Source organism: Pieris brassicae, chromosome Z (assembly GCF_905147105.1).
Source record: "Pieris brassicae chromosome Z, ilPieBrab1.1, whole genome shotgun sequence".
NCBI lineage: Eukaryota > Metazoa > Arthropoda > Insecta > Lepidoptera > Pieridae > Pieris > Pieris brassicae.
In genome coordinates, this window is record NC_059680.1 from 11,347,630 (window position 1) to 11,371,011 (window position 23,382).

At 32.7% G+C, this 23,382-nt stretch overlaps 2 protein-coding genes and 1 long non-coding RNA gene across 4 annotated transcripts; 1 reads left to right on the forward strand and 2 right to left on the reverse strand.

The window, feature by feature from the left end:
• Positions 1-1,248: 1,248 nt before the first annotated feature.
• Positions 1,249-12,186, reverse strand: LOC123719031 (palmitoyltransferase ZDHHC3). The gene is made up of 6 exons (XM_045676119.1): positions 11,878-12,186; positions 10,644-10,802; positions 10,017-10,208; positions 7,955-8,176; positions 7,278-7,490; positions 1,249-6,617 (listed from the first exon to the last, which is right to left on the reverse strand). Exons 2-6 carry the CDS (start codon positions 10,782-10,784, stop codon positions 6,459-6,461), a joined length of 927 nt encoding a protein of 308 aa, XP_045532075.1. The 5' UTR covers positions 10,785-10,802; positions 11,878-12,186; the 3' UTR covers positions 1,249-6,458.
• Positions 12,187-13,349: 1,163 nt separating this feature from the next.
• Positions 13,350-22,018, forward strand: LOC123719032. Of its 2 annotated transcripts, none has more exons than XM_045676121.1 (5): positions 13,350-13,561; positions 17,620-17,820; positions 18,146-18,306; positions 18,809-18,932; positions 19,609-22,018. In XM_045676121.1, exons 1-5 carry the CDS (start codon positions 13,537-13,539, stop codon positions 19,794-19,796), a joined length of 699 nt encoding a protein of 232 aa, XP_045532077.1. In that variant the 5' UTR covers positions 13,350-13,536; the 3' UTR covers positions 19,797-22,018. The 2 variants fall into 2 exon arrangements, with proteins under 2 accessions (XP_045532077.1, XP_045532076.1); XM_045676120.1 differs by lacking the exon at positions 13,350-13,561 and adding an exon at positions 17,151-17,243.
• LOC123719035 lies at positions 14,130-17,022 on the reverse strand. The gene is made up of 3 exons (XR_006755094.1): positions 16,963-17,022; positions 16,540-16,579; positions 14,130-14,238 (listed from the first exon to the last, which is right to left on the reverse strand). It is a non-coding gene; the product is annotated as an uncharacterized LOC123719035 (long non-coding RNA).
• Positions 22,019-23,382: the final 1,364 nt, after the last annotated feature.

Genomic DNA, 23,382 nt, shown 5'->3' on the forward strand with positions numbered 1-23,382 from the left:
GCACAAAACTCTTTGATGTCGCTGACAGCTCTACTTCATAGCTTGTTGCGCGCCGTTTGATCACAAAATCATATGATCTACGTATGGTTGTTACATTAAGTTAGATAAAGTGAGTTAATCCAATTTAAGTAAACGTGAACCTATTGAATTTAATACAAAGATACATTTAACATAAGCTACACGGCACACACTATGTATAGTTAACATTTATTTATCTATTTATACGACACTTCTAAACATATAAAAAGTAAACAATCGTTTCCCATTAATTTTAAATTGTTATGATTTCGATATAAGTGAACTTAGCTATAATATTTACGTCCCGGTTGTAGGTATTCTTTTAATCCCACAGAACTAGCACGCTAGCACGTGTTTACACCGATATACAATTTGAATGAATTTGCAAGGATGATACATTTATTGACTCATTTTACCTCAATTTGTTTATATGGAAAAATGAGCTTCTTTAAATAGTAGTATTATTTAATAATAGTAGAGTGCCTTTAAATAGAGAAAGAAATGCCATTACGCTTAAAACGTTGTATTATTTTATCGATATAGTAATGGATGGTTGAATTTGATTTCTTATACCAATCACCTACGTTTCCCAAAACTCACTAATGAAACAGGTATACTATACTGAAACGAGTAATAGGGATCTAGCTTAAGTATTTGGATGCAGATTACCAGAGGGCCTACCATGAGCTCTTACTGCGAGCCTATTGACAACCTACAACTGAGATCTCTTATTCATACCATGACGTCGAATGAACCAGCCCGTTTATGTTTCCACATAACATTCATTTTGTATGAAACACATTTTATTCAATCTGTGTAAAAGTTCGTGACATGACAGGGCGATTGAATCAAAATTGGACCGTTTGGCCGTCAATTGTCAAACTATGACAGAATAAGAGATTCTAAAAAACATACCTTAGTTATATGGTGGATGGTACGAAAAAAACTACATCAGCATCTCGACTAGATTTTCTTGAGCTCATGGCATCAATAAAATATACCTTTACTGTAGATGCCATGTATGTTTCGTCTCGTTGTACCACGAGAGATAGAGACAAAACATTCCATACCTGCTCGTACATTTGTTATTTTTTCTACGCAGGCTTCAGGCTTCAGGCAGGCTACTTCACTAATATATTAATATATATATAATATATCTACAATAGAAGGCTGAATAATTTAAGGAGTCTACAGGTGTTAGTAAATAAAACAACATTACATTTTCTCAGATTTAATAGGTCTCGAAAATCTTAATTAGATTAGAAAATATTTTTTAGATGTGTCTAATGAAACAGATAATCAAAATTTGTAGGTGCGTTGCATAACCGCATTCCTCTAACGTTAACAAACCGTTAGTTAATTATTGGAATGGGATTTAACCAATCGATAACATTACCCCATTATACTACGATTTTACATTTCTATCATTTAAAAGCTTCGAAACCATATTCAATGAAAAATGCCTACAAATTAATTCCTATAACCCCTCTTACTCATTAAAGCGCGTATTATAAGTAGAAACAAGTGAGATATATTTATCAGTAAAGGGTGTAAATATGAGATGCTAAGTCAAATACCTATTTGCAACATTGAGCACCTACATCTAATTAAAATAATTAACTGAGGACTGGTGTCAAAGAGCAGTTTCGAAAATAGATTGTATGAAATCCCCTCGAATAATTTGTACTTTTCGTGAAACCCGCAATGCGTCACATTACATAGCTTAATAAAAGTACAGGTTATTTTATATTTTACATTCATTAAAAAAAATATTTAAAAATAAAAAACCCTTTTCCAGATAACCCATTTCATTCCAACGTAAAAAGACGGCTTGTCATTCGTGTATCGGGATTTCAGTGTAGGATACCTGCTGCCATCAATCATTACGATTGTAGCCCAATTCCGCGTTAATTGTAAAATAATAATTTGAATATTAAAATAGGCGTGGAATGTACAATTCGTATCCCCAAGATAAAAATACCGCATCAAATTTATATAAAAAAAACAACAATTCTTCAAAAACAACATGAATTATGAAAATATATATTTTTACTAAAATAATATGATGAAATATTAAGTAACATCAACAAATAGATAAAATTATAAAACTCTTTACAAAATATAATAGGTATAAATAAGCTTATTTTGTATGCTTATTCTAAATGTTGTAAAAGCGACAGAATTTGGTCAAGAGGCATTAATTGTGGTTCCTTATATACTCTTTTGTGACTTAATATCGCTGAAAGTTTATGAGGTCTCTGCGTACAGTGCGCGTAATATTTTAATATATTTTCTACTGCCGCATTCAGGTATCTCGTCTTCAATTATCTATAACAACGTTATCTATATGTCGACTGTATTTTTTGCTGCCAGTACAATTCGAAGTACTAAGATTGACGCTCTGAGGGTACGATAGGATTAAGAGTTAACGGGTTCAAACTAAGCACTCTCCACTCTAACGGTGAAGGAAAAATATATACATAAAATTTAACCTCAATCATTGCTGAATTAGGTAATGCTTATGAAGCACAAGACATTATGGGAGGGAACACGAGCGACATTCTTGTGTAAATCACAAATCACCTTGCGTAAATTGTCCAAAAACTCGAATACAACAGAAAACTCCCTTGTCATATTAGCACTTAACGAATAATATTCAATTCCTTATAGAATATATTAACATTTTTAAGACGAAAAAATTGTATACAAAGCCTAAATTTCGAAATCGTTAAGCGAAACTATACACTATACATCAACCAGTCACAAGCGTAATTTATTCACTTTATTGCCAATTAAAAGCTAACCATTTATAAAATATTTATTGCAACGAAGTTAAATATAATAGGCGAATGTGCGCCAGACCCGTAGTTATCAGATTGACAATTATTATAGAAATAATCTAGAACTGTTGCCGTCAGTTGAAATCGCTGATGCTATTGTTAAAATTGGCCTAAATTGTATTAAGAGCATAATAAAACCACTCATTATAAATTCTCGTATGTACGATCTGTTTCATGTAATGCCTTTGTAAGTCTTATGCGGAAGTATAACCTAAAAGTACAAGTTTTAGTAGCATTAAAAGTTGTTGGGTGATCTCTTAAACCTGAGCTACCTACCCTATATAACATGCTAGCCTATATAACTTGACGATCAGCGTTCTGTGAAAGTGTGAGGCACAGGTTGTAGTTGATAAAATTCTATTCAATTATCCGAAGAGGCTTTTAAAAGTCTAAGTCACTATAACCATTAACCGTTAACCTATTTTTATTATCAAATAATACTTTATCACCATTAAAAATATAGAAAAGTGACCCAAAAATATCTTTATCAACACATTTATTAAACTTAAAGGAACTTAAGAAAGTTAGAAACGGTAAGAAAGTTCAAGAAAGATTCTTAAAGTTTCGCATCAACAATATGAAATTATCGAGATGACAACATTTCAAGTCATAGACAACGCACTCATTTGGCAAGGAACACGACAGTTACTTGCCAACAAAGAAACCTATCATTGTGGATGGCTATTACAAATCAAAGCAGTACAAGATTCCTCGTCTTAACGTGCTTGTATAGAAAATAAACCTTTTCAAGTTGAGATGAGACTTATTCCGGTGTAAGCTCCTAAAATCGCTTCTAAAGATATATATACTCGGGACTTTTAACTGTACAAACTGTCAACCAAACCTATTTAAAATTTATATTATTTCTTAATTGGTAATTTTATCAAATTGCGACAGAAACCTTTCAAGTTTTCTATTTAAGTATATGTGTTTATCTGTATAAAAGTAGAAGTAGAATTATAAACATCAACAATTTTCTTTGCCTGTTATTGCTTTTTACTCAACGGATGTCAGATTTTGTTAGACAAGTGTCAAGACGAGACTAGCAATCAAAAGACGTTACATTAAGCATCCTACTCCAATAGGATACTATCATTTTATATAATATTTATTTGATATATTTATTGGCGTATGAAACTTCTTTTGATAACAAACTACTTAATCTATGATAACTTGTGAAACCTTTGAAAGGCACGGATTCCCTACACAACGGAATACATTACTACTAAAGTGTAATGTAGGCACACGGTAATATAAGACTTTATATAAAGATTAAACAAACATATGTGTAATGAGCATAATTACAACACGCGACACTTTCCAATGGAAATTCTACGACTTAGAAAAGGGTGCTGTTATTTGTTTTAAATTTTATATCATTTAAAATTAATACATGATTTATAATATATTGAAATTTAATGTAATTAAAAAAAAAACTATGAGATCGTATTTGTTCTAGTTTAAATATTAACGAAATATGATTTCACATTTTGTGTGCGACATTTAAAGCCATATAAAAATACCGAAATTCAAATTCACTACAAAAAGATTTTATATCTAAGCTTTAGTCATTATTATTTTTAATTAATTTAATTTATAAATAATACAAGACAAAACGTCATAAATAATTTAAAATAAAACGCGACGGCTCGTTTGACTGTGATTGGTCAAATTCTTTAGTCCAATCACGGTCAGCAATACTTTACAGTCCCATGGTCCTTTCGACCTCGCGGTCATATAAAACAGAGTTCCTATCGAATCAATGACATATACGCAGGTAAATCTATGTTCGTTCTATGCCTTGTCTGTGCATTTAGTTACAAACGCCACACACGCACTGTCCCCTGTCTACTGTCTCCATCGAGAGATGCGCTGTGGATAACACAAGAACACAGTCCTCATTGTCGATGGTCTACATCGAGGGTCATCATCCAGTGCCATTCTCGTTCACTCGTTTATCTCGATCTTTACGCGATGCCAGACACGTGTGTAAATACTATACACGGCATTCCTGCAGTAAACCGTTCCCGGCTAACCCATCTCAATATGGTCCAACATGGATCTCTATCCTCTCCCGACCGTACAGCCACACTCCCACAGGACGTGATCCCTGTACTCGGAGTTTAATGCAACAAGTCAAGACAGCGGAAATATACGCCCAGCAAATCGCATCTGCTGATGCGTTAAACGCTATCCTACGTATGTACATCAATAGATTCGAGCGGAACGGCTCCTATCCAACTCATGCTCACGTCACCTCATCAGCTCCATGCCCTGTTCGGTGCTATGCAACTATCTATTGCCGTGGTACGTTTCTATGCGACTGTACCACCCACTGCGTTAGGATGGACACCGACTAATGGTTTCCCTCAAAGAGCCAGCCTCTAATTTCCGGCACACACTCTAATTACTCCAAATGTTGCGCTTTCTCATCACAGTCGAATCACGGACAATCAAACGAAATGGAACGTATTTTGTTTTATATTCTAACATTTATTACCATAATTGGAGTATTTCAAGATCAGTTCAACCTTTTAGCCATGAAGGCCTTTATAAAATTTACTATATTGCCTTATTTTGACTGGAATACGTAATGATCAAGTGAAATTTAGTTTATTTAAAATAATTGATAGGCCACTAATCCGGTAATCCCGTTAATTAAGTAGTATTGCTTATACACTGATATAACCACTTTAGTAGAACCCAATAAGTTAATAAAATAGCCCTTAAAATGTACATAAATCATACTTTAAATATGTACTATGAAGTAATCTACATTATATAATATATACAATTAATCTTAATGGTAACATTACATTTTGGGCATAACTGACATAAGGCAAAGCATATGTCAATTCTTAATGTCAGAAATAACTATGACCAAAATGAATGTTCCAAATTTAAATTTCATAAAATTTGAATACTAAGCTTCGGAAAAAAGATATCATTCATAAACGTACTATAAGCTTTATTACTTAGTATCTGTATTTGAATGCATGTCATGGTGTCAATTGTCACTAAATATGTATTATCTCTGTATCTACGATTTAATAAAACCTTATAATCAGTCTTATAACCGATTTGACTAAAACACCGTGCTGATAAAAACATTGACAAAATAAGCGAAGTGTATTTGAGTCTGCACTGTGTTAAAGTGTATTGTCTCTTTCATTTTCTTCGAAATACAAAATAATGACAAAGACAAAACATGGCTTGTAATACATTTATGAATACGATTACGCATATTTTCTACTATTTCACTGTTGATGACTATTTAGGCCTCACCATTCAAAGAACATAATCACAGACAAATACAATCTCAACAAAGGCATCGTTTTCTTCAAGTACAAACTTTCAGTCAACCTCTTTTGTATGTCAAAATATTTATAAATGTAGCAAACAAAAAATAAATCATGTTTGTTAAAAACTGTGTATATGTCTACTTATATGAGTCTGTGCTTATGTGTCTGTAAATCCGGCATTGTTACGCTAAAGGCCGCTTAGGGCGACAAGAGTCGAGACTAAGCGCTTGTCAGATGTCAAAATCCAAACGGTTCTGACATATGTCAGTACGCTGTCTCGTTTCTGTACCCATAGACGTTAAACGCTATACAAATAACTCTCTAGTTTTGTCTTTGGTGAAGGTTGCGTGAACGGTGAAAACCAAAGAATAGAAAAACGACCAAATACCGATTGTATACTCTTCCACCGAGATTTGCGTATCCAACGGGCTTGTTCCTTCTTTAATTGTTCGATACCCTATAATTACATACATCATATTTATAGCATACAAAAAAAAACAAGTCACGCTACAATACAATTCGTGATTTTTTTTTAATATCCAAGTAGGTGATCAGCCTTCTGTGCCTGACCATAGATTCTCTCACTTCACCGAACGAGCGAGTGTTAAAAAGAAACGAAACAAAAAAGCACGACAGGAGGACACTCAGCACACCAGCCCCCTACTTTAGGGAGCATTCAAGAATATTTTTATAAAAAACCTTCAAAAATTATATACTTATATTATTATTTGACGTACGATTATATATGTCAAAGAACTCGGTCGCACGGTAAAGCACTGCATCGTTAGGAAACCGGAATGTATTACGGCTAAGAATCGATGATCAGGCACAAAAGGCTGATCTACTTGTCTATAAATTGAAATGAAAACTTGGTCCACGATTTAGTTACAGCATCACTTTAAAAAAAAAAAAAAAACTAAAATTCTAAGCAGAGCAGAGTTTTTGAGGGCACTTTTTCATCACTATGAACCATCAGCTGTATTCGTCATCCAATCCAAGAAATCGTCAATCAGTTCGGCTTAGTCCCAAGAACGTACCAATTTCGGCCGACCACGCACGACCCTTTTGGCATTGTCCATGGGCGTTATCTTATCACTGTTCTATAAAAAAAACTTACCGTTTCATCATTCCAAATAGCGTGCAATTGTGTTCCCAGCATGACAGCGGTGAATATTGCAAATAACAGTGCCTCGGCGATGAGAAATAACAGCAATACAACTGTGGCCGGCGGCGAATATGTGCTACAGTCACGCCATTCGTGACGGATACACGTCACAAATTGATAAACTGATAGCGTCAAAGAGTGAATTGAGATCGCTGCGATGTAAAACTGTAAGTTATGACGCAATGTATCTGTTAGTAAAATCTGCCAATATCTTGATACAGTCTGTGATAAAAATTGTGTAAACTAATTTCTATTATCTGTTAATCTGATCTTATGATAGTCTGTGGTAAAATTAAGTAAAGGAATTTCTATTATCTGTTAAAAGTTAAAAGTCTGTGGTTAAATTGTGCTACAGGTCAAAATTTTTTTTTTTTATCTTTAACAAATATTGTGTATTTCAAGTCAGTTCATACTATTCCGGTTTTTATATATTTCATAATAATATTTGCAGTAGAGTTTCAGTTCTAACTATAAAAACAGTTTCTCTTAGTACTTTAAGTAGGATAGTTATTGTTGTCGACAGTTGTTTGTCGTTATTTTGTTGATTTAATTGAATTGTTGTTGTTAAGAAATTAAATAAAAGTTTTAGTCTATTAATAATTCATGAGAATATACTGGTATATACTCACAGTAAATAACACAAAATACTTTTGATTGTTCTCTCCAACGCAGTTATTCACCCAGGGGCAATGATGGTCCATCTTCCTGATGCACCTCTGACACACGGAGCAGTGGTGAGCCCTCTCCGGCTTGATACTGCAGCACTTGGTGCATTTAAATATAACCTGGCCCTCGCGGAAGCTCATTTGTTTTATCATCTCCTTCGTCGCGTTGCCTTTTGGTACTGCACCCTGCAATTTGTTAATATTATGTTGTAGTTCAGATCCACTTTAGTAAAAGATATATGTTCTACAACTTTTTTTAAATTCTCGACACTAGACTGTGTTAATATGGCTGAACACTAAGCCATTGAATAGATTTTTAATTAATATTAAATATATATAATTTAATTAATCACTATGAACCAATGCAATGGTAAACTTTTTTTAATAAATTATCATCAAGTAATCACACAAGCGCTGACTTCACACTGCACTGAGATGGGCTGAGAAATGGCATTGTTTTAATTTCTTTCTTTTGCACTTTTACGGCTAACTTAAGTTATATAGAACAAATATCAATTATGATAAAGATAGCGATAAATGGCATACATAATATATACAAAAAGTTTGAAACATTTACGAAAGGAAAAAAAAAATAACTAAGTAATACGGTGTATGTGTGTTAACAACGTCTGCAAAAGTTTTGTCAGACAGAAGTATTAAATTATTAATTAGCAGATTGTTTTATGCGCAGGTGGCGACGGGCACGGCACCTTATGTTAAGTGACACAGCCCATGGACACACGTACTTCCAGAATGCCCGCATGCTCACTAGTTCCACAAAAGGGAATAATAAATCTTATTTATTGTTTACTTGACACATATTTCTATTCAGTTATTTATATTATTACTTAATTTTTTTTTATAGTTAAAATAAAATAAATTAGTGGCGCTAGCTTTCTAGGTCTCAGTCTCAGATGTCTGGATCTATTTCATGATCATTAGTCAATCTAAGTAGGTGATCAGCCGCTTGCTTGAACCACGCCATCAAGTTTTTGGGTCGTAGGGAAGCCGGTTTCCTTTATCGTTCGAGTGAATGTTAAATGTATATGCTTAATTAGCATAGATTAAAGGTAAGAATTCATTTATTTTATAACTTTTTAAACTGTATTTTTCATCCGCTAAAGATAAAATAAACCTTTCCTAAGATTTTATCACATACTTTCTTCTTGGTATTCTTTAATTGGTATTTTTGTACGATAGAGATAAAAATTTGCATTATACAATGTAAAAATGCAATGAATTTATGTAAAAAAAATATTGTTACGAGAATCGGATAGAAAAATGATTTTAATAATATTCAAAATAACGACATTTGCGCAAAAAATAAAAATACAAACTACGCTAAAGTTAAAAATGCTAACACAAAATACTATCACTCATAACTTCAATTAACCACACTTAACACTGTGACTAGACAGCGGCGAGTGAACGAAATTGTGCGGAGACACTAACACCTTCAGAAATATCTCCGTGGAACCGTTTGAACGATATTCGAGAACTTTCTGGGCAAGAGTGGTACTGAATAAATTGTTTACTATCCTTATCGCACAATTCTATAATGTTCATGCTCTATATCACAATCGTTTATCACTCCCGTCCGGATGTACGGCGTTCTAGAAGTCACTCTCGCATCCAGAAAGTTCTGATCGTCCCTTTCTCGCGTATTCTTACATCTTTATCCGACACTCAGAAATGTCACTTTAGAGTAGGTCATTAAAAGGGTAAAAGCAGTCCTGAAAACTGTACCAGGTAACTGGACTCGCTCTAAAATAGCCTAAAAAATGTTTCGCCCTCCAGACAGTAACTTTATGTAAATTCCAATTTTCTGGTATGCAAACGAGCCTCTCTCATCATAAATCACAATGTCTGCGTAACAATAGATTTACGTAAATATGATCAAAGGAATCGAATGCTATAAAATATGGATAAAACATTACTGCATTTATAATAAATGTATAATGCAAAGAACACTTAATTGGAATATAATTTATAGGTGCTTTCAATATCTCATAGACAACATACTTACAGGATCTGTGAACATGGTCCTAAGATGTGAGGCAAAAGCGAGGAAAGCTAGAGTTTGAAAGACAATTATGTTGGCGTAGCTGTAGAAGGGGTATGTTGATACTCCAGGCAACAGCATAACCATCATGACCACAAACTCTGCATATAGGATGAGAAGCCATGTCAGCACGGCACATATAATGCCACATATATCCTGAAAATAAGGTTTTTAAATAATAATTAAGTGTTATTGGTGTAATACATACCATTTGAGGTACTGTATTGAAATCCTGCTCATGCACCAATGTATTTTGTATGATGGAAAACATCGAAAGGAGACCATCATGTCACAGACATGTATTAGGCACAGGCTGATCTTTTTCTGAAGACCCATAAAGGGTAAAGTTTGACTAAACTATTAACAGAAAAAGTAGTTCATCTCTGTATCAGTAAATTTCTGTAGTCGTACAGAAACACTAAACTTAAACTGTTACTCTGTACTTAAATTTATTCTTAATAGCTACAAAACCCCAACATTAATTCATTAATGTCAATACAGTTATTGACCTGGTTTTAAAGCTATAATCAATTTGTGTAATTTTTTGGTAAGTATTCTTCAAGGCAATAACAATTAATTCAAAGTACTTACCCTTATACACCATGCTTTACCACCACAGCATCTATTATGCATATCTCGATCAGGTCTCGTTAAAACAAGACATTCAGGTTCTACCTGATACTGGCTTTCCATGTCATCTTCATCTGTACTATCATAAAACTCTCGTATCATTTAGATAATTTTTTACACCTGTAAATAATTTTGTTACCTTTCATTATTTGGTATTATGAAGCCTTTTAGTTTTAGAAAATGGCAGTTAAAAAATACACCTTTATAAAGCCAACAACTTTTATTTAAATATTACATCTTACTTTACATGAGTAGGACACAATAGATTTAAATGTAAAATTAAATGTGTTTCAGACAATTTTCCTTCAAATATATTCTATATATACCTTGTAACCGCTATTCAGATTAGATTTTTTTAATCTAATCATGTCTAAGTGTGAAGAAAAATTAAATTATGTTTAAAGATATGATTAACAAATATGCTGTTTAAGCTAAAGAAGTCAGTAGTTATTATAAGAGAACATTAAATTCCATTAATTTCTGACTGTGCGCTATAGCACTAATATGTAATTACCATTCATTATTATTAAACTTAGATTTTCTTGCATGTATCACATTAATAACTATATAGGTTATACAATTTGCTTCTAGCAATAATTATACTAAGAAGACCCTATAAAAACAGTCCAAATGGAGTGGCCACCATTCATTCACTAAAACAGTATGTCACTAGAAAGTTATTTGATATTTATGGCAGAAAGAGAATAGAATGGAATAAAGTATATTCATGAAGATTTTTAAAAGTATGCTCGCAAAAAGACTCATTAATAATTATACAGGTCATACACATTTCATTAAATTGCACATACATTTTGCTTCTAGCAATAATGGTGCCAACAAGACCTTATACAAACAATACAAATGTTTGGGCATATGTAACAGCACCATTTTCACAGAAACAGCATGTTAAAAGAAAGTTATTTTATATTTTGCCAGATAATGTATACATTCGAATACTATATAGCCATGCAAAGTTAAGAAATGACCAGGTAACACATTTAAATGTAGTTTTTATGGAAAAGTAAAAAGAATCGTATTTATATGCGCCACAGCTTTTCGCTTTTCTTTACGAAATTTTGAGCAGTTTCATTGTTATTTTACTGATAATCTATAAACAAACACAAAACGCACAGCAATTTTGAAAATGCAAATAAAGAGGAAGATCGGCAATGAATATAAACTAATCTATGCGTACCTCAAATAAGAATAAATCCAAATCTCTTTCAAGGGTCAGGGCTTCTTCACAAAAAAAAATGTAACATTCATATTTTTATATTATCTTCAATTTACAGTTTCAAACAGGTGTAAGAGTAAATTTTCTTCTTATACAACAATACTTAAAATACTATACTCAAAATCAATAGCACAAGCAAAGGCACACTCAAGCAATGCTTGTGTGTTATATTCTTAGAAGGTGTTTAGGGTGACCCTCTACAAATTAAAAACTTAATAAATAACTGAAAATGGGAAATCGGCTGGCTTGACACCAATAACAATTGGCACATTCATGGACATGATTCATTATAATCAAATCATATCGCCATTCGTTAATCAGGTTTGACTTTATCTTGTATCGATTTAACTCCTTTCACATACACCGTTAGTAAAAAGTGTTGATAATGCATATACATTATATAAAAGAAAAAAAATGCCAGATTTATAAAGTTTACCATTATTACGAAATATTTACTCATAATTTAAATTCAGTCTGTTACGATTTTCTAACAATATAGGTTTAAAAGATAAGTTCTATTAAGATTGAACAAATTCCTGAAATTGATGTAAAAAAATGTATTGAGTAGCCTGGCCACATCGGTTTGGATCATTATTTTTTCTTTTAAGTGGGAGAAGTATTTATAAATGCTTATGCTTTTTACTAAATATTTAACTAAAAAATATCTGTGATAGCTGATATATATAAGTTTGCCAACTTCATCAGTTTTAACTTTCACTCCAAAAGTTCTACCACTTGAGAATTGAAATATTATTTGAATAACTGACACTAATGATTTCTTTGAGTATCAACATAAAAGTCAATTTGATGAATCAAAGTGTATTTTTAAATATTCTAGTATGGTATTTTATGGAAAAAGTGTAACGATTTTTTTTTATTAAAACATGTTAGATAATATGTTTTATTATACTTATATCATTAGTATGCTTTAGAAAATAAAGGATACCATATACCGAAGTGTAATAATTCTCGCTTATCAGCAAGCGTGTTTAATATTTAAGTTAGAATAAATGTGGCTTTACTTTCTGTTAGAGCACCATCGAGGCGTTTTTCGTATATACGTTTTTTAAACATTAAGAAATTGAAAGCCTTCTAAATATTCAACAGTAATATAAAATAACTGACACTCAGTATATAAAAAGTCTTACAAATTAGAATATTTTTTTTATTATTTTGAAGCTTTAGGAAATCATAAGATATACCGACATTCCATACTTTGTTTATGTCTTTAAAATTAAATAGTGGAAAGAGCGTTCAAAAAAACTGTGTGTGTTTAAGCTTTTTTGAATCTAATATTAATTAAATATGAAATATTTTATATGTAAGAACGACGTCATCACTAATGACTTCGATTAGTACATCCCTAGTTTTAGCTCGCCAGCGCCTCTAGCGGACAACGCTCAATGTACCGACTACCGAATTTAACAACTTTGTAAGCTTCGTTTGCTGTGGCAGTTTCTTATCTGCAAAATATTAAATAATACATGAGTAAGACGTGAGTGGAAGAATGTGAAAAAAAAAATAAACAGACAACCACTAAAACAGAGTTCCAATTGATAAAGTTTGTGAATTTTCACCGTGCATCGTGTCGCAAATCATTCACCGCCAAAAGAAGCCGCGATGCAATCCTTAATATCCCCAGTTGGTAAGTATTATTGATTTTTAAATAAGCGATTTCCTTGCTGCGCATACTCGTCCTTTAAATCAATATATGCAGAACAAAGAACTGTAACTTTATGTAAATGAATAAAGTAGGTTAATATTATATGCTTCATTGATTTTCTAAATTAAATATTACTAACTATGACCTACATTCAACAAGTCTTAGTATTGATTATTTGAGTGTTTAGAAATAACTATATTTCCTTTATTAAAGTCCGACGTTACTAAACTTTTTTAAAATACTGAAAATATCACGTTAAACTATATCACACTACTTAAACATTAATTGTTTTGCCTGAAACAAAACTACATACCCCTGGATTTAACACAGGAATCCGAGTGGCAACCTAAATATAAAATATGTAGATATATTTGATTCAGAAACTCACAATTTGAAAAAGTGTTGAACAGAACATATTAGATAAATTTGCTGCTGCAGCAAAAAATGCAATTGCAATTTAAATATTCATTTTATACAGTAAAATTTACATCTACATCAGATATTGTTCGTTTTGGGTAGGGTTGAAAACTCTCAGTTAGGTAAGCTATTTGTTACTTGGTACCTATTTGAAATCCCGTATTTTCGATACATTAAAATCTGATCACACTGGTCAATGGTTTGAATTCCAATTAAGGCATTTGTTGCCTGTAACATACAACCTGTAAAAAGAAGAAAATTTTGATACCTCCTAATACTGTTTAGGCAGATTTAGGGAAGCATTGGTGTATCCTATACACCATTTCTGTGTGACAACTCAACCCCTAACAATTTATACAGTACTTTTTTTGGATCATTTATTGATGAATTCAAGAAAGTATTTACTCAAAAGACCTTCTTGGTTTCTGAGAAAACAAGTTTCTGTGACTGGGCAAATGAGGAGTTACACAGGAAAAGGTTAAAATTATATGAAATGTATGATGAAAAGTAATATAACACTAGTGTGGAATCTAGAGAATATGTTAGGTTGTATTTAAATAATTTCAAAAAAGATTCAAAATTGCTAAGTCACGATATATAAGCTCAAAAATGAGAAATAGTATGGATAAAGTGAAAACTACCTGGAAAATAATAAATGAAGAATCAGCTAAAACGTCTGACAAACAAACCAATCATATGTTAATTACAAGTTAAAGGGAAATTAATAAAATCGGACCCAGAGGTAGCTTCTACTTTTAAAGAGTTTTTACAAATGTTCCACTAAATATGACCAAGTCCCTGGATTCTTCAGCTGCTGCTGCGATAAAGATATATAGGGTGTGTCAACAGTCATTTTAAATTCTGTTATTGATGTAATAAGCTCTGAATTGTCTGTAAAATTTAACAAATGTATTGATTGTGGAGTCTGCAGACAAAATGAAATTAAGTAAGATTACACTATTATTAAAAGCAGGCAGTGAGACTGATCCGTCAAACTTAAGACCTGTTTCAGTGCTCCCCGCGTTGAACAAAGTTTTTGAAAAGATACTAGGCCAACTTTCCTTACATTTTAATAAAAATAAACTTCTGCATAATAAACAGTATAGTTTTACTAAGGCTCGTCCCCACAATCGATGCCAGTGTGAAATTGATTTCGGACAAATTTAACGCCTAGGAAGAATCATATGATGGAGTCAATGTATTTTGTGACCTGTCAAAGGCCTTAGACTGTGTTCATCCTCTTATACTGGTTGGAAAGCTTCAACACTGGCGTTGATGCCAATGCTTCCAGGCTGATGAAATCATATTAAAAGGCATGTATCCAAAGAGTGCATGTCAATAGAGTTAAGTCTCCGGGTTCGATCGGCGTCGTTCAAGGGTCGAGTATCAGGCCTTTCTTATTTCTGATTTACATAAACGACCTCCCTATTCTTTGTCAACGAGTTCATGAGATGGTATTGCTTGCGGATCACACTTTACTTCTATATATATTAAAGTGAATAAGAGAAACGTATTGTTGGACGATGTAAACAATGTCTCGTATAGTTAACTGGTTTAATGTAAAGAACTTACTGCTGAATGAGAATAAAACAAAATGTATTAAATTTACAACTACTAGCGTAAAGCGAGATATTAGTAACCTGAAAGTTAAGGACTGTGAAGTAAACTTGTTGACAAAAATGTTTTTCTAGACATAACAATAGATAGTAAACTCCAGTGGTGTCCATTTATAGAGACTCTTTCGAATAGGCTGAGCTCTGCAGCATATGCGGTAAAGAAAATTTGATAGTTAACTGATATGAACACGGCTAAAATTATGTATCATAGCAACGTTCACAGCGTTATGTTTCTTAGCGATTAAAAAGAGTTGCGGAACGGTTCTTGCCAGTTCTTCTTGTCCGCTCTACGCCCTTGAATTGCGAACTGGTCGTAATTGTAGATTTACAATTAATTTAACATCTTTTCTGACGTTCACAAGTGTACTGTTTACCTATATGAATAAAGTTATATTGAGTTTGAGTTTGAAAGCTCTGACCAAATTCACAATAGTTTCATTTTCCATTTGCCATGATTGATGATTTTTATTTTCTTCTGAATTAGAGTTAAGTTCACAAATGGTAGAAAATAATGTTGAAATAAACCTCATTGAGACAAAACAAATATACGTGATAGGAAAATAGCCACAGGTCTCCAAAGAATCACCAACTGGGAAGACCAGAGGCCAGAGAGCAAAATGGTTGAAAAATTCACTCAATGGACACCTATATTGCTGCAACACCATGTTGAGGAGAGGAGAGAGAAAGACAAAAGAAATAATTATCTAAATCCTTTTTTTCTTTACACAAACATTTAGTAATTGGACTATAGCTCGTCGAATAATATTTGGCATAATACTACCCAATATGTTTTTCTGTAGAACATTTTATGAGAATCGCTAGTACACAAAATCATCCGTAAAGAAGTGTCTATTATATAGTATGATCAAAGCTAAATGTTTTGATTTGTTGTTTATAGACAGGCATAGTACTGTAAAGTCAACTCACCACACAGAGATTCCTGCACTGCTGTATACAGAAGCTCAAACTGAAAAATAAATCCTATATTAACTTAAAATTATATTGCTGCGAGAAATCGGTGCTTAATTTTAAAAGTTTACCAATATTAGGGTGTTAGTTTTTCAGTAATAGGTTCGATCTATAAAACTGATAATGAGTATGACGCAATAATCTTCTATTAATATTTTTAGTCTGTCATACACTTGACATAACTTTTCAATCCAATACGTTTTGGACAAACGGGAAGAAAGGAGTATAGTCGTCCCTTAAAGACTCTCTTTTTCACAAGTCACACTATGCGCTAAATTTAGCTACTGAATATTTTAAGATGGTTTTCTTACACTGCTCATACATTATAAAGCTATAAAGAAAATCCATTCGCGTACTAACACAGCTGTCTCAAGCAACTACCTGTTACGGGCTCGGGACGCAAACAAAATCAAGGTCACTGTTTAAAAATTATGAAAACAAAAATTATTTAAATAATAATAATTGACTTATCACTTGGACGTTCCTATAACATTATAAACATCTGCGTTGTACTAGAAATGATTAAAATATGGATTAAACCGTATAATATTTCAATAGATAAGTAGGTAGGATGCCGTGTGATAATTGTATTGAAACGAGTCATATCTGTTTGGTGTCTGAATATTATAAAATGGTTGAAATTCAAATGAATCGCATATTAGGTTAGTTTCAATATATTTTATAACTTAACTAGAACTACAATAGCTATAGGTTATAAGAAGTAAATACAAAGTGTTATGAATTCGCTTGTTATTGCGCGAAGCGGTGCTGTATCGATTATGAGCTATTTTCTGTACCTAACTGTCTGGAACCTTGTAACCTTGCATGACTGTTGCCGGGAGCTGCGCCCATCCCACAACGCTGCGCCAGGATGCTGCGCAAACATTTCTAGAGAAAATCACACCTACATTTTTGTCATCCACCGTATGGTGCTCGTGTCGTTCCCGTGTCTTGCGTCGAAAACCACAAGAATGTGCAAAATACAAAACAAACGACGTGAATTGATTATAAACGCGTCTTTTGAAATATATTTCACAGATCATGAAACCAGAAGGAGTTCATTCCAACGCGTAGAAGAAGACGGGGTAGATGAGGATACTCCACTTATAAATAGATTCCCAACTTCACATCACAGTGAGAGATATTTATCTACCGTCATCACTGTGGGATTCCTGCTTGGGATTCTATTAGCTGGATTTATTATTGGAGTCTATTTACTTGTCCTCCAAAGTAATGCAGGTATGTAAAAAATTGTATAGATTTTAGTATATATATATATATGCCTACAGGCACAGTATTTTTTACATACTAAAATGTACAAGAAAACGTAATAAATGAGAGGCGTATCCTCTTTTTAATTAGTTTAGACTAGGCCAATACTACTACAAATGATAAAAGTACAAGTTATTTTTCTTATAAAAAAGTGTTCAGAATGCTTTTAATATTCAATTGTCGGCAAACATCTGTTTCATTCGGATTAAAGGACTGACAAAAAATCTATAAAACAAGTATTATACTTTTCCTTCTACTATTACTTATGTAAAGTATATAAATTCAATTACAGATAATATATTGCCGCCCATAGAGGAACCGATTCCACTTCTCAGTCAAGGTCTCGAAGCGTATCCGCCTTTTGAAGCACAAAATGTGGTCATCCTGCAAACTGATACAAGACAGTGTGTCAACCGCACTGATTGTATAGATTTACTGACGAATGACTCTCAAGTAAGATTATATTACAATCAAAACCATAACTTATAAAATACCTTGCTAGACCTTCTATTTTATGTTATAACGTTTTTAGCTAAACTAACAACATCTTATTCTGACCATATTAATTTTGCAATTGCAAATCATTTTTGATTTGAATAAATACATTGACCTGAACATGGAAACGCACATGTACCTCACAACTAATACATATTATAGTAAATTAGATTTTTATTGCAATTGCAACCGATAGAAACACTTATGTTATGAAAAAGCAACAAAAAAAACTTTGACATATGGAAATCCTAGTTCATGATTAAAAGTAAACGGAAAATAATTTAGTTATTATTTTTAGCTTCTATATTTTGAATACATAATAATTTGGTCCATTTGCGCAGTTTTCATAATAACGTAGTAAAATAAATATGTTTGTGGACCAAGTGATGTTCACAATTCATTGTAACCATTAGTGTCTGGGTTTCTATTGCAAAAGTTCTATTCAATTAATGTTTTCTAGGTGGCAAACCAAACCCTTCTATACAATTACTTTGTGTCGACTACTGGTCTGGTGTTTGAAGCACTTGGATGGCAGAAATCAACTTTGTATACCGAGCTTTCGCCTCTAGTGGTGGCGTTTATAGGTAAGTAACTTTAGTGCTTGAAGGCTTTTTCTATATACGCTTACTTTTTTTTGTATCTAGTAGGTTGTAGCAGTATGCCTAGGGAGCGGAGTTTATACAATCATTGCAATTGTTGTAAGCCGAATGGAGACCACAAACTGCTTTACTGACCTAACCATTCAGACTAAGTTTTCTTTATTAAGGTGAATGTGTCTTGGTATTTCACCATCACTATTCAAATGACATTCGTTTAAACTCAGTTTCTTTCGTTTTTGACATCCATCAATACTTTACCGAAATCAACATTTTTTTGGCCCCTTCTTCCTAGAAGTGTTTCCCAACGTTGTGTCCACATCCTATAATTTGTATTTAAAGGGATGGAATTCGCAAATGGACGTTTTTCATTGTATATTTTTAAAATTTAATCACTGTGTTTCGTCAACAATTTCCTAGTGATTTATCATTTTCAAGTTCCTCAAGTGAACAATTCAACTTTTAATATTAAACATTATGTATGTTACATTTGTACATAAGAATTTTAATCAGAGAAAGCGCTTGAAAGTGTTTGACATGAGCACTTTCAAGCGCTTCTAAATAGACACCTCATTGTCCATGGGGTTTCCGGGAGTGTGAGAATGTCATGGAGCTTATGACGAAAGATTGGGTCGTATTGACATAAAATATCATTTTTGTACAGGTAACTTTGAAGTGGTGGCCCCATCTAAGTTTCAAATCGCTGCAGCAAAAAGCGTAATCACAAATGGAGTGGATAAACACCGTTTGAGCGAAACATTTATTATTATCGGGAAAACAATTAAGTATCCCCCAAAGAAATTGTTCGAAACTCTGTCGAAACTACCACAATGGCGGATGAATTATAATTAAATTAATAAAAAACCTGATTCCCTACTTAGGAAAGTCAATTCAAATGTCATTGTTATGGCCAATCTCAAAAGTTTATACGGCGTCATATTTATTCACTTGGCTAGGACAAAACGCGATGAAAGATTCCTTTTCGTTGCTATGGTAACGATGTTTATATAAAATAACATAACATTTAGTTAACCTAGTGAAGGAAAACATCGTGAGGAAACCGGCTTGCCTTACACCCAAAAAGTTGGCAGTGTGTCAGGCACGGGAATATACAGAAATCTGAGGCCTAGACCTAAAAAGGTTGTAGCGCCGAGGTTTTTTATATTTAATATCTTTGATTTAAACAATGTATTCGTCATTTTGAGTATTGTGTTAACGAATTGTTCTTAACTATTATAGAATTTGTTGTCACTTTCTCATTGGTAACATACTGATAAAGACAAAACATTCCAGATACTTGAAGGTAATGAAATGAAGAATTTGGTATATAAATTATTGAGATTTGCTATATATCTTTGTATGTGATATTATGTTAAATGTTATATGACTGTTCGAAGTTTATAAGGTGGGCTGAAAAGTTCGTAGGCTAACATAGATGGCGCTACTAGTTTTCAATTAATATGATGATTTTTTGTTAGCCCTAACGTTCAAAAACATTATTCGTAATCAGCGCCAGGAGAAGTTCAAAAACGTCAACAAAATAATTTTGGATAACCTAAAACTGACGTATGATAGACCTAAAGATATCAAAGGCACGTGTTGGAAGTGCGTAAAGCTTTTTTAAAGTGACTCACAATCGATCAAAATACAAGGAATTGATGATTCTAAGCAGTGTTTGAAGTTGTTCGATCGTAATAAATCCTAGCTGGAAAAAATGTTGCGCACAAAATGATACCTATTTTGAGGCTAAAGAAAAATTGTACTATAAAAATGGTATCGAAATTTTTTATGACCGCTATAATCATTTTTCAATCTCTTATATGAATCAAATTCTATCAAAAAAAAAGTTATCTCACGAACTTTTCAGCCCACCTGTTAGACTTCTGTCTTTTTACACTTATAAGAAAACTAGAATATAATAAATATATACCTAATAGTAAGAAAATTATAAGTAAAAATTGTCTTGAATTGTAATTCTTCTTTGACCACCGAATATTATTACTACTCACCTGTCTCTTTTCAACGCAGTATAAATACAATGCGATTGAAAGAGACGAAAGAGTAGATTACCGTTACATGATACGTTAGCACTTCCGAAGGACTCGGCGCTTTGCATAATATGTTGTGATATTAATTGTTGCGAATTCTATTAATGTTTCTTTTATTTTATGAGTTTTAAATGAATTATCGAATATAATTGTGATATTTTCTTATGTTAATCCGTGATTAATAAATGCTTAAGTAATTTAATTACGCGGCTGTAACTTTGTTGCATGGAATATTCTATTTCGCATATTATTTTTATATGTGCCAAATATTTTATTTTATTGATGTTATAATAATCATAAGGCATAATCTCGTTATAATAAATTAATCATATATTACTTAATAAACATATTTAAGTGTTTTAGAAGTATATCACTAATATTAAGACCACAGAATAGATGAATATTGGAGGCTGTATTTTGGGTCTTTTCAGAGCAGTTAACCTAGGCTTTAGCATACGATTCTCGTCCCTGAGGTCGTAGGTTCCGAGCGGTTGTGCGTGATCGACTTTAATTCAATTCATTCTGAGACCAACGACAAGGATGATACCGACATTTTGACAATGGCAACATCAAATTATTGTTTATTAATATATTTGTCTATTCTGTGTTAAAAGTAAAAACAATTCGTGTATTTTCTCGCTCTGGCAATAATAGTTGAAAGAAAATTACATGAATAAATAAGTCTTAGATTATAAAAACCTCTATTCATAAAAAAAATATTGTAGGAAGTACTCTTTTGTCTCTTTCATTCTTTGACATTAGTTCTAAGAGTGGCAATACACTAATTTCTATGAATAAAGGAAAATAATATTTAATTGAATGTGTAGTAAAATAATTGTAATGAAAATCAATGTCTATTAAAACTGATATCGTATTCACGTATACGAATGCGCTCGTATACGCTAAGGCCTATCCACTTGCAGTAAGCACTATATAAGATTAATGTTGTGTCAATTGGTGTCTATTACGTCCGATTCTGCATTTTTGAAATTATAATGTAGTAATGTATTTATGGAAAATAAATGATGATAAATATTTTTTGTTTCATTAAGAAGCTTGAATTTGTTTTGGCTAATCTAAAGTCGATATGAGAGAGATGTCACTCTCTTGGTGGGCTGATGAGCAAGGAGGTGGAGAAGATGGCGAGTAAAATGCTCACGGTAGAGACAGATGGAGCCAGTTGGAGGAAGCCTATACTCTATAAGAGGTTCTTGAAAAAAAAGCCTCGAGGTGAATCTGGAATTTATTAAATATGATTAAAATGTTCTTTGTAAATAAATTTATTTTGTTCTGTTAGTTACATTCCCTATGTATGTACATATATAATAGAAAAAATACTATATATTTAAAGTACTTTACTGTATTTATCTCCCGACATGTCACCGTGACCACGCACGCTGTAAAGGACGCGAAACGTGGGAGAAATTAAAAATAATAATAATAATTTAAAAAATAAAATAATGATAAGTTTATAATAATACATAACTTCAACCCGGTAAAAAAGTGTTTTCTTTAAATGTGTAAAAGCTATGTTAACATAAGACAATACTATGACTGTATGTATATTAATATCTATATTCTATTCTTCCTGCTTAGCTGAATCATAAACAATATAAAAAGCAAGTCTGCAGTCTTTTGGAGACTGTGGATCCATCTTTAGTATTAGCTTACAGGTTCGAATTCTTTCTGGGCTAGAATTTTTCTATGCTAAGCTCATATGTTCCTACAGCGAATGAAAATATCGTGGAGTAACTGACACATCTCAAATCACCAGACGGCGTGTGCTTTGCCTATTTTTCTTTTACACGAGTTCATACTTTAATTTCACTGTATTGATTTGTTGACGTCAAAGAAAGTCACAGGTTCACTGCAAGCCTTTGTCGTGGTTTTGTATTTGTTGTAGGCGCACCTAGGTGCCTACAGATTGAGGGTTTCCTATCTGTATCAGTAAATCTGAAAGTCGCTGCCTTGGCTCAAGCTCAAGGAGCCTTCGGGCCGGCAGACTGTTAGACTGGTCGTCCCTTTACTTTGGAGGAACAGTTCTTTCTTCACATCGTTATTAATTAATGGTCGAAACTTACATCATAATGGCATGACTAACATCATGATACATAATAACGTTTAATGGTGTATTTTAAATTTCACTGCAGTTGAAACTGTGACTAAATGTCTTGCCAAATATAACCGGTAATTACAGAAGATTTAATGTGTAATAACGAATATAAACGAATAAATATCTCCGCTAGTCATTAAATACCGAATGATTGATTGGCAAGTATTGGCAAATTAAAAGGTAATGACGAAAGTGTTTTAATATCCGATGTCCCAAATTGGAATTACCTCATACTTAAAACTAACATAAATGTTGTCGGGCTGTGAAAATATTATTC

Excerpts from the sequence above, each read along its gene's own strand:
- LOC123719031 (XM_045676119.1), bottom strand. The coding sequence starts at position 10,784 with ATGATACGAGAGTTTTATGATAGTACAGATGAAGATGACATGGAAAGC. Across the intron at positions 8,177-10,016 it reads GGACCATGTTCACAGATCCT|GGTGCAGTACCAAAAGGCAA; the intron begins GTAAGTATGTTG and ends AACAAATTGCAG. Across the intron at positions 7,491-7,954 it reads AGTATTTTGTGTTATTTACT|TTTTACATCGCAGCGATCTC; the intron begins GTGAGTATATAC and ends CATAACTTACAG.
- LOC123719032 (XM_045676120.1), top strand. The coding sequence starts at position 17,153 with ATGCCGTGTGATAATTGTATTGAAACGAGTCATATCTGTTTGGTGTCT. Across the intron at positions 17,821-18,145 it reads TGTCCTCCAAAGTAATGCAG|ATAATATATTGCCGCCCATA; the intron begins GTATGTAAAAAA and ends ATTCAATTACAG. Across the intron at positions 18,307-18,808 it reads TACTGACGAATGACTCTCAA|GTGGCAAACCAAACCCTTCT; the intron begins GTAAGATTATAT and ends AATGTTTTCTAG.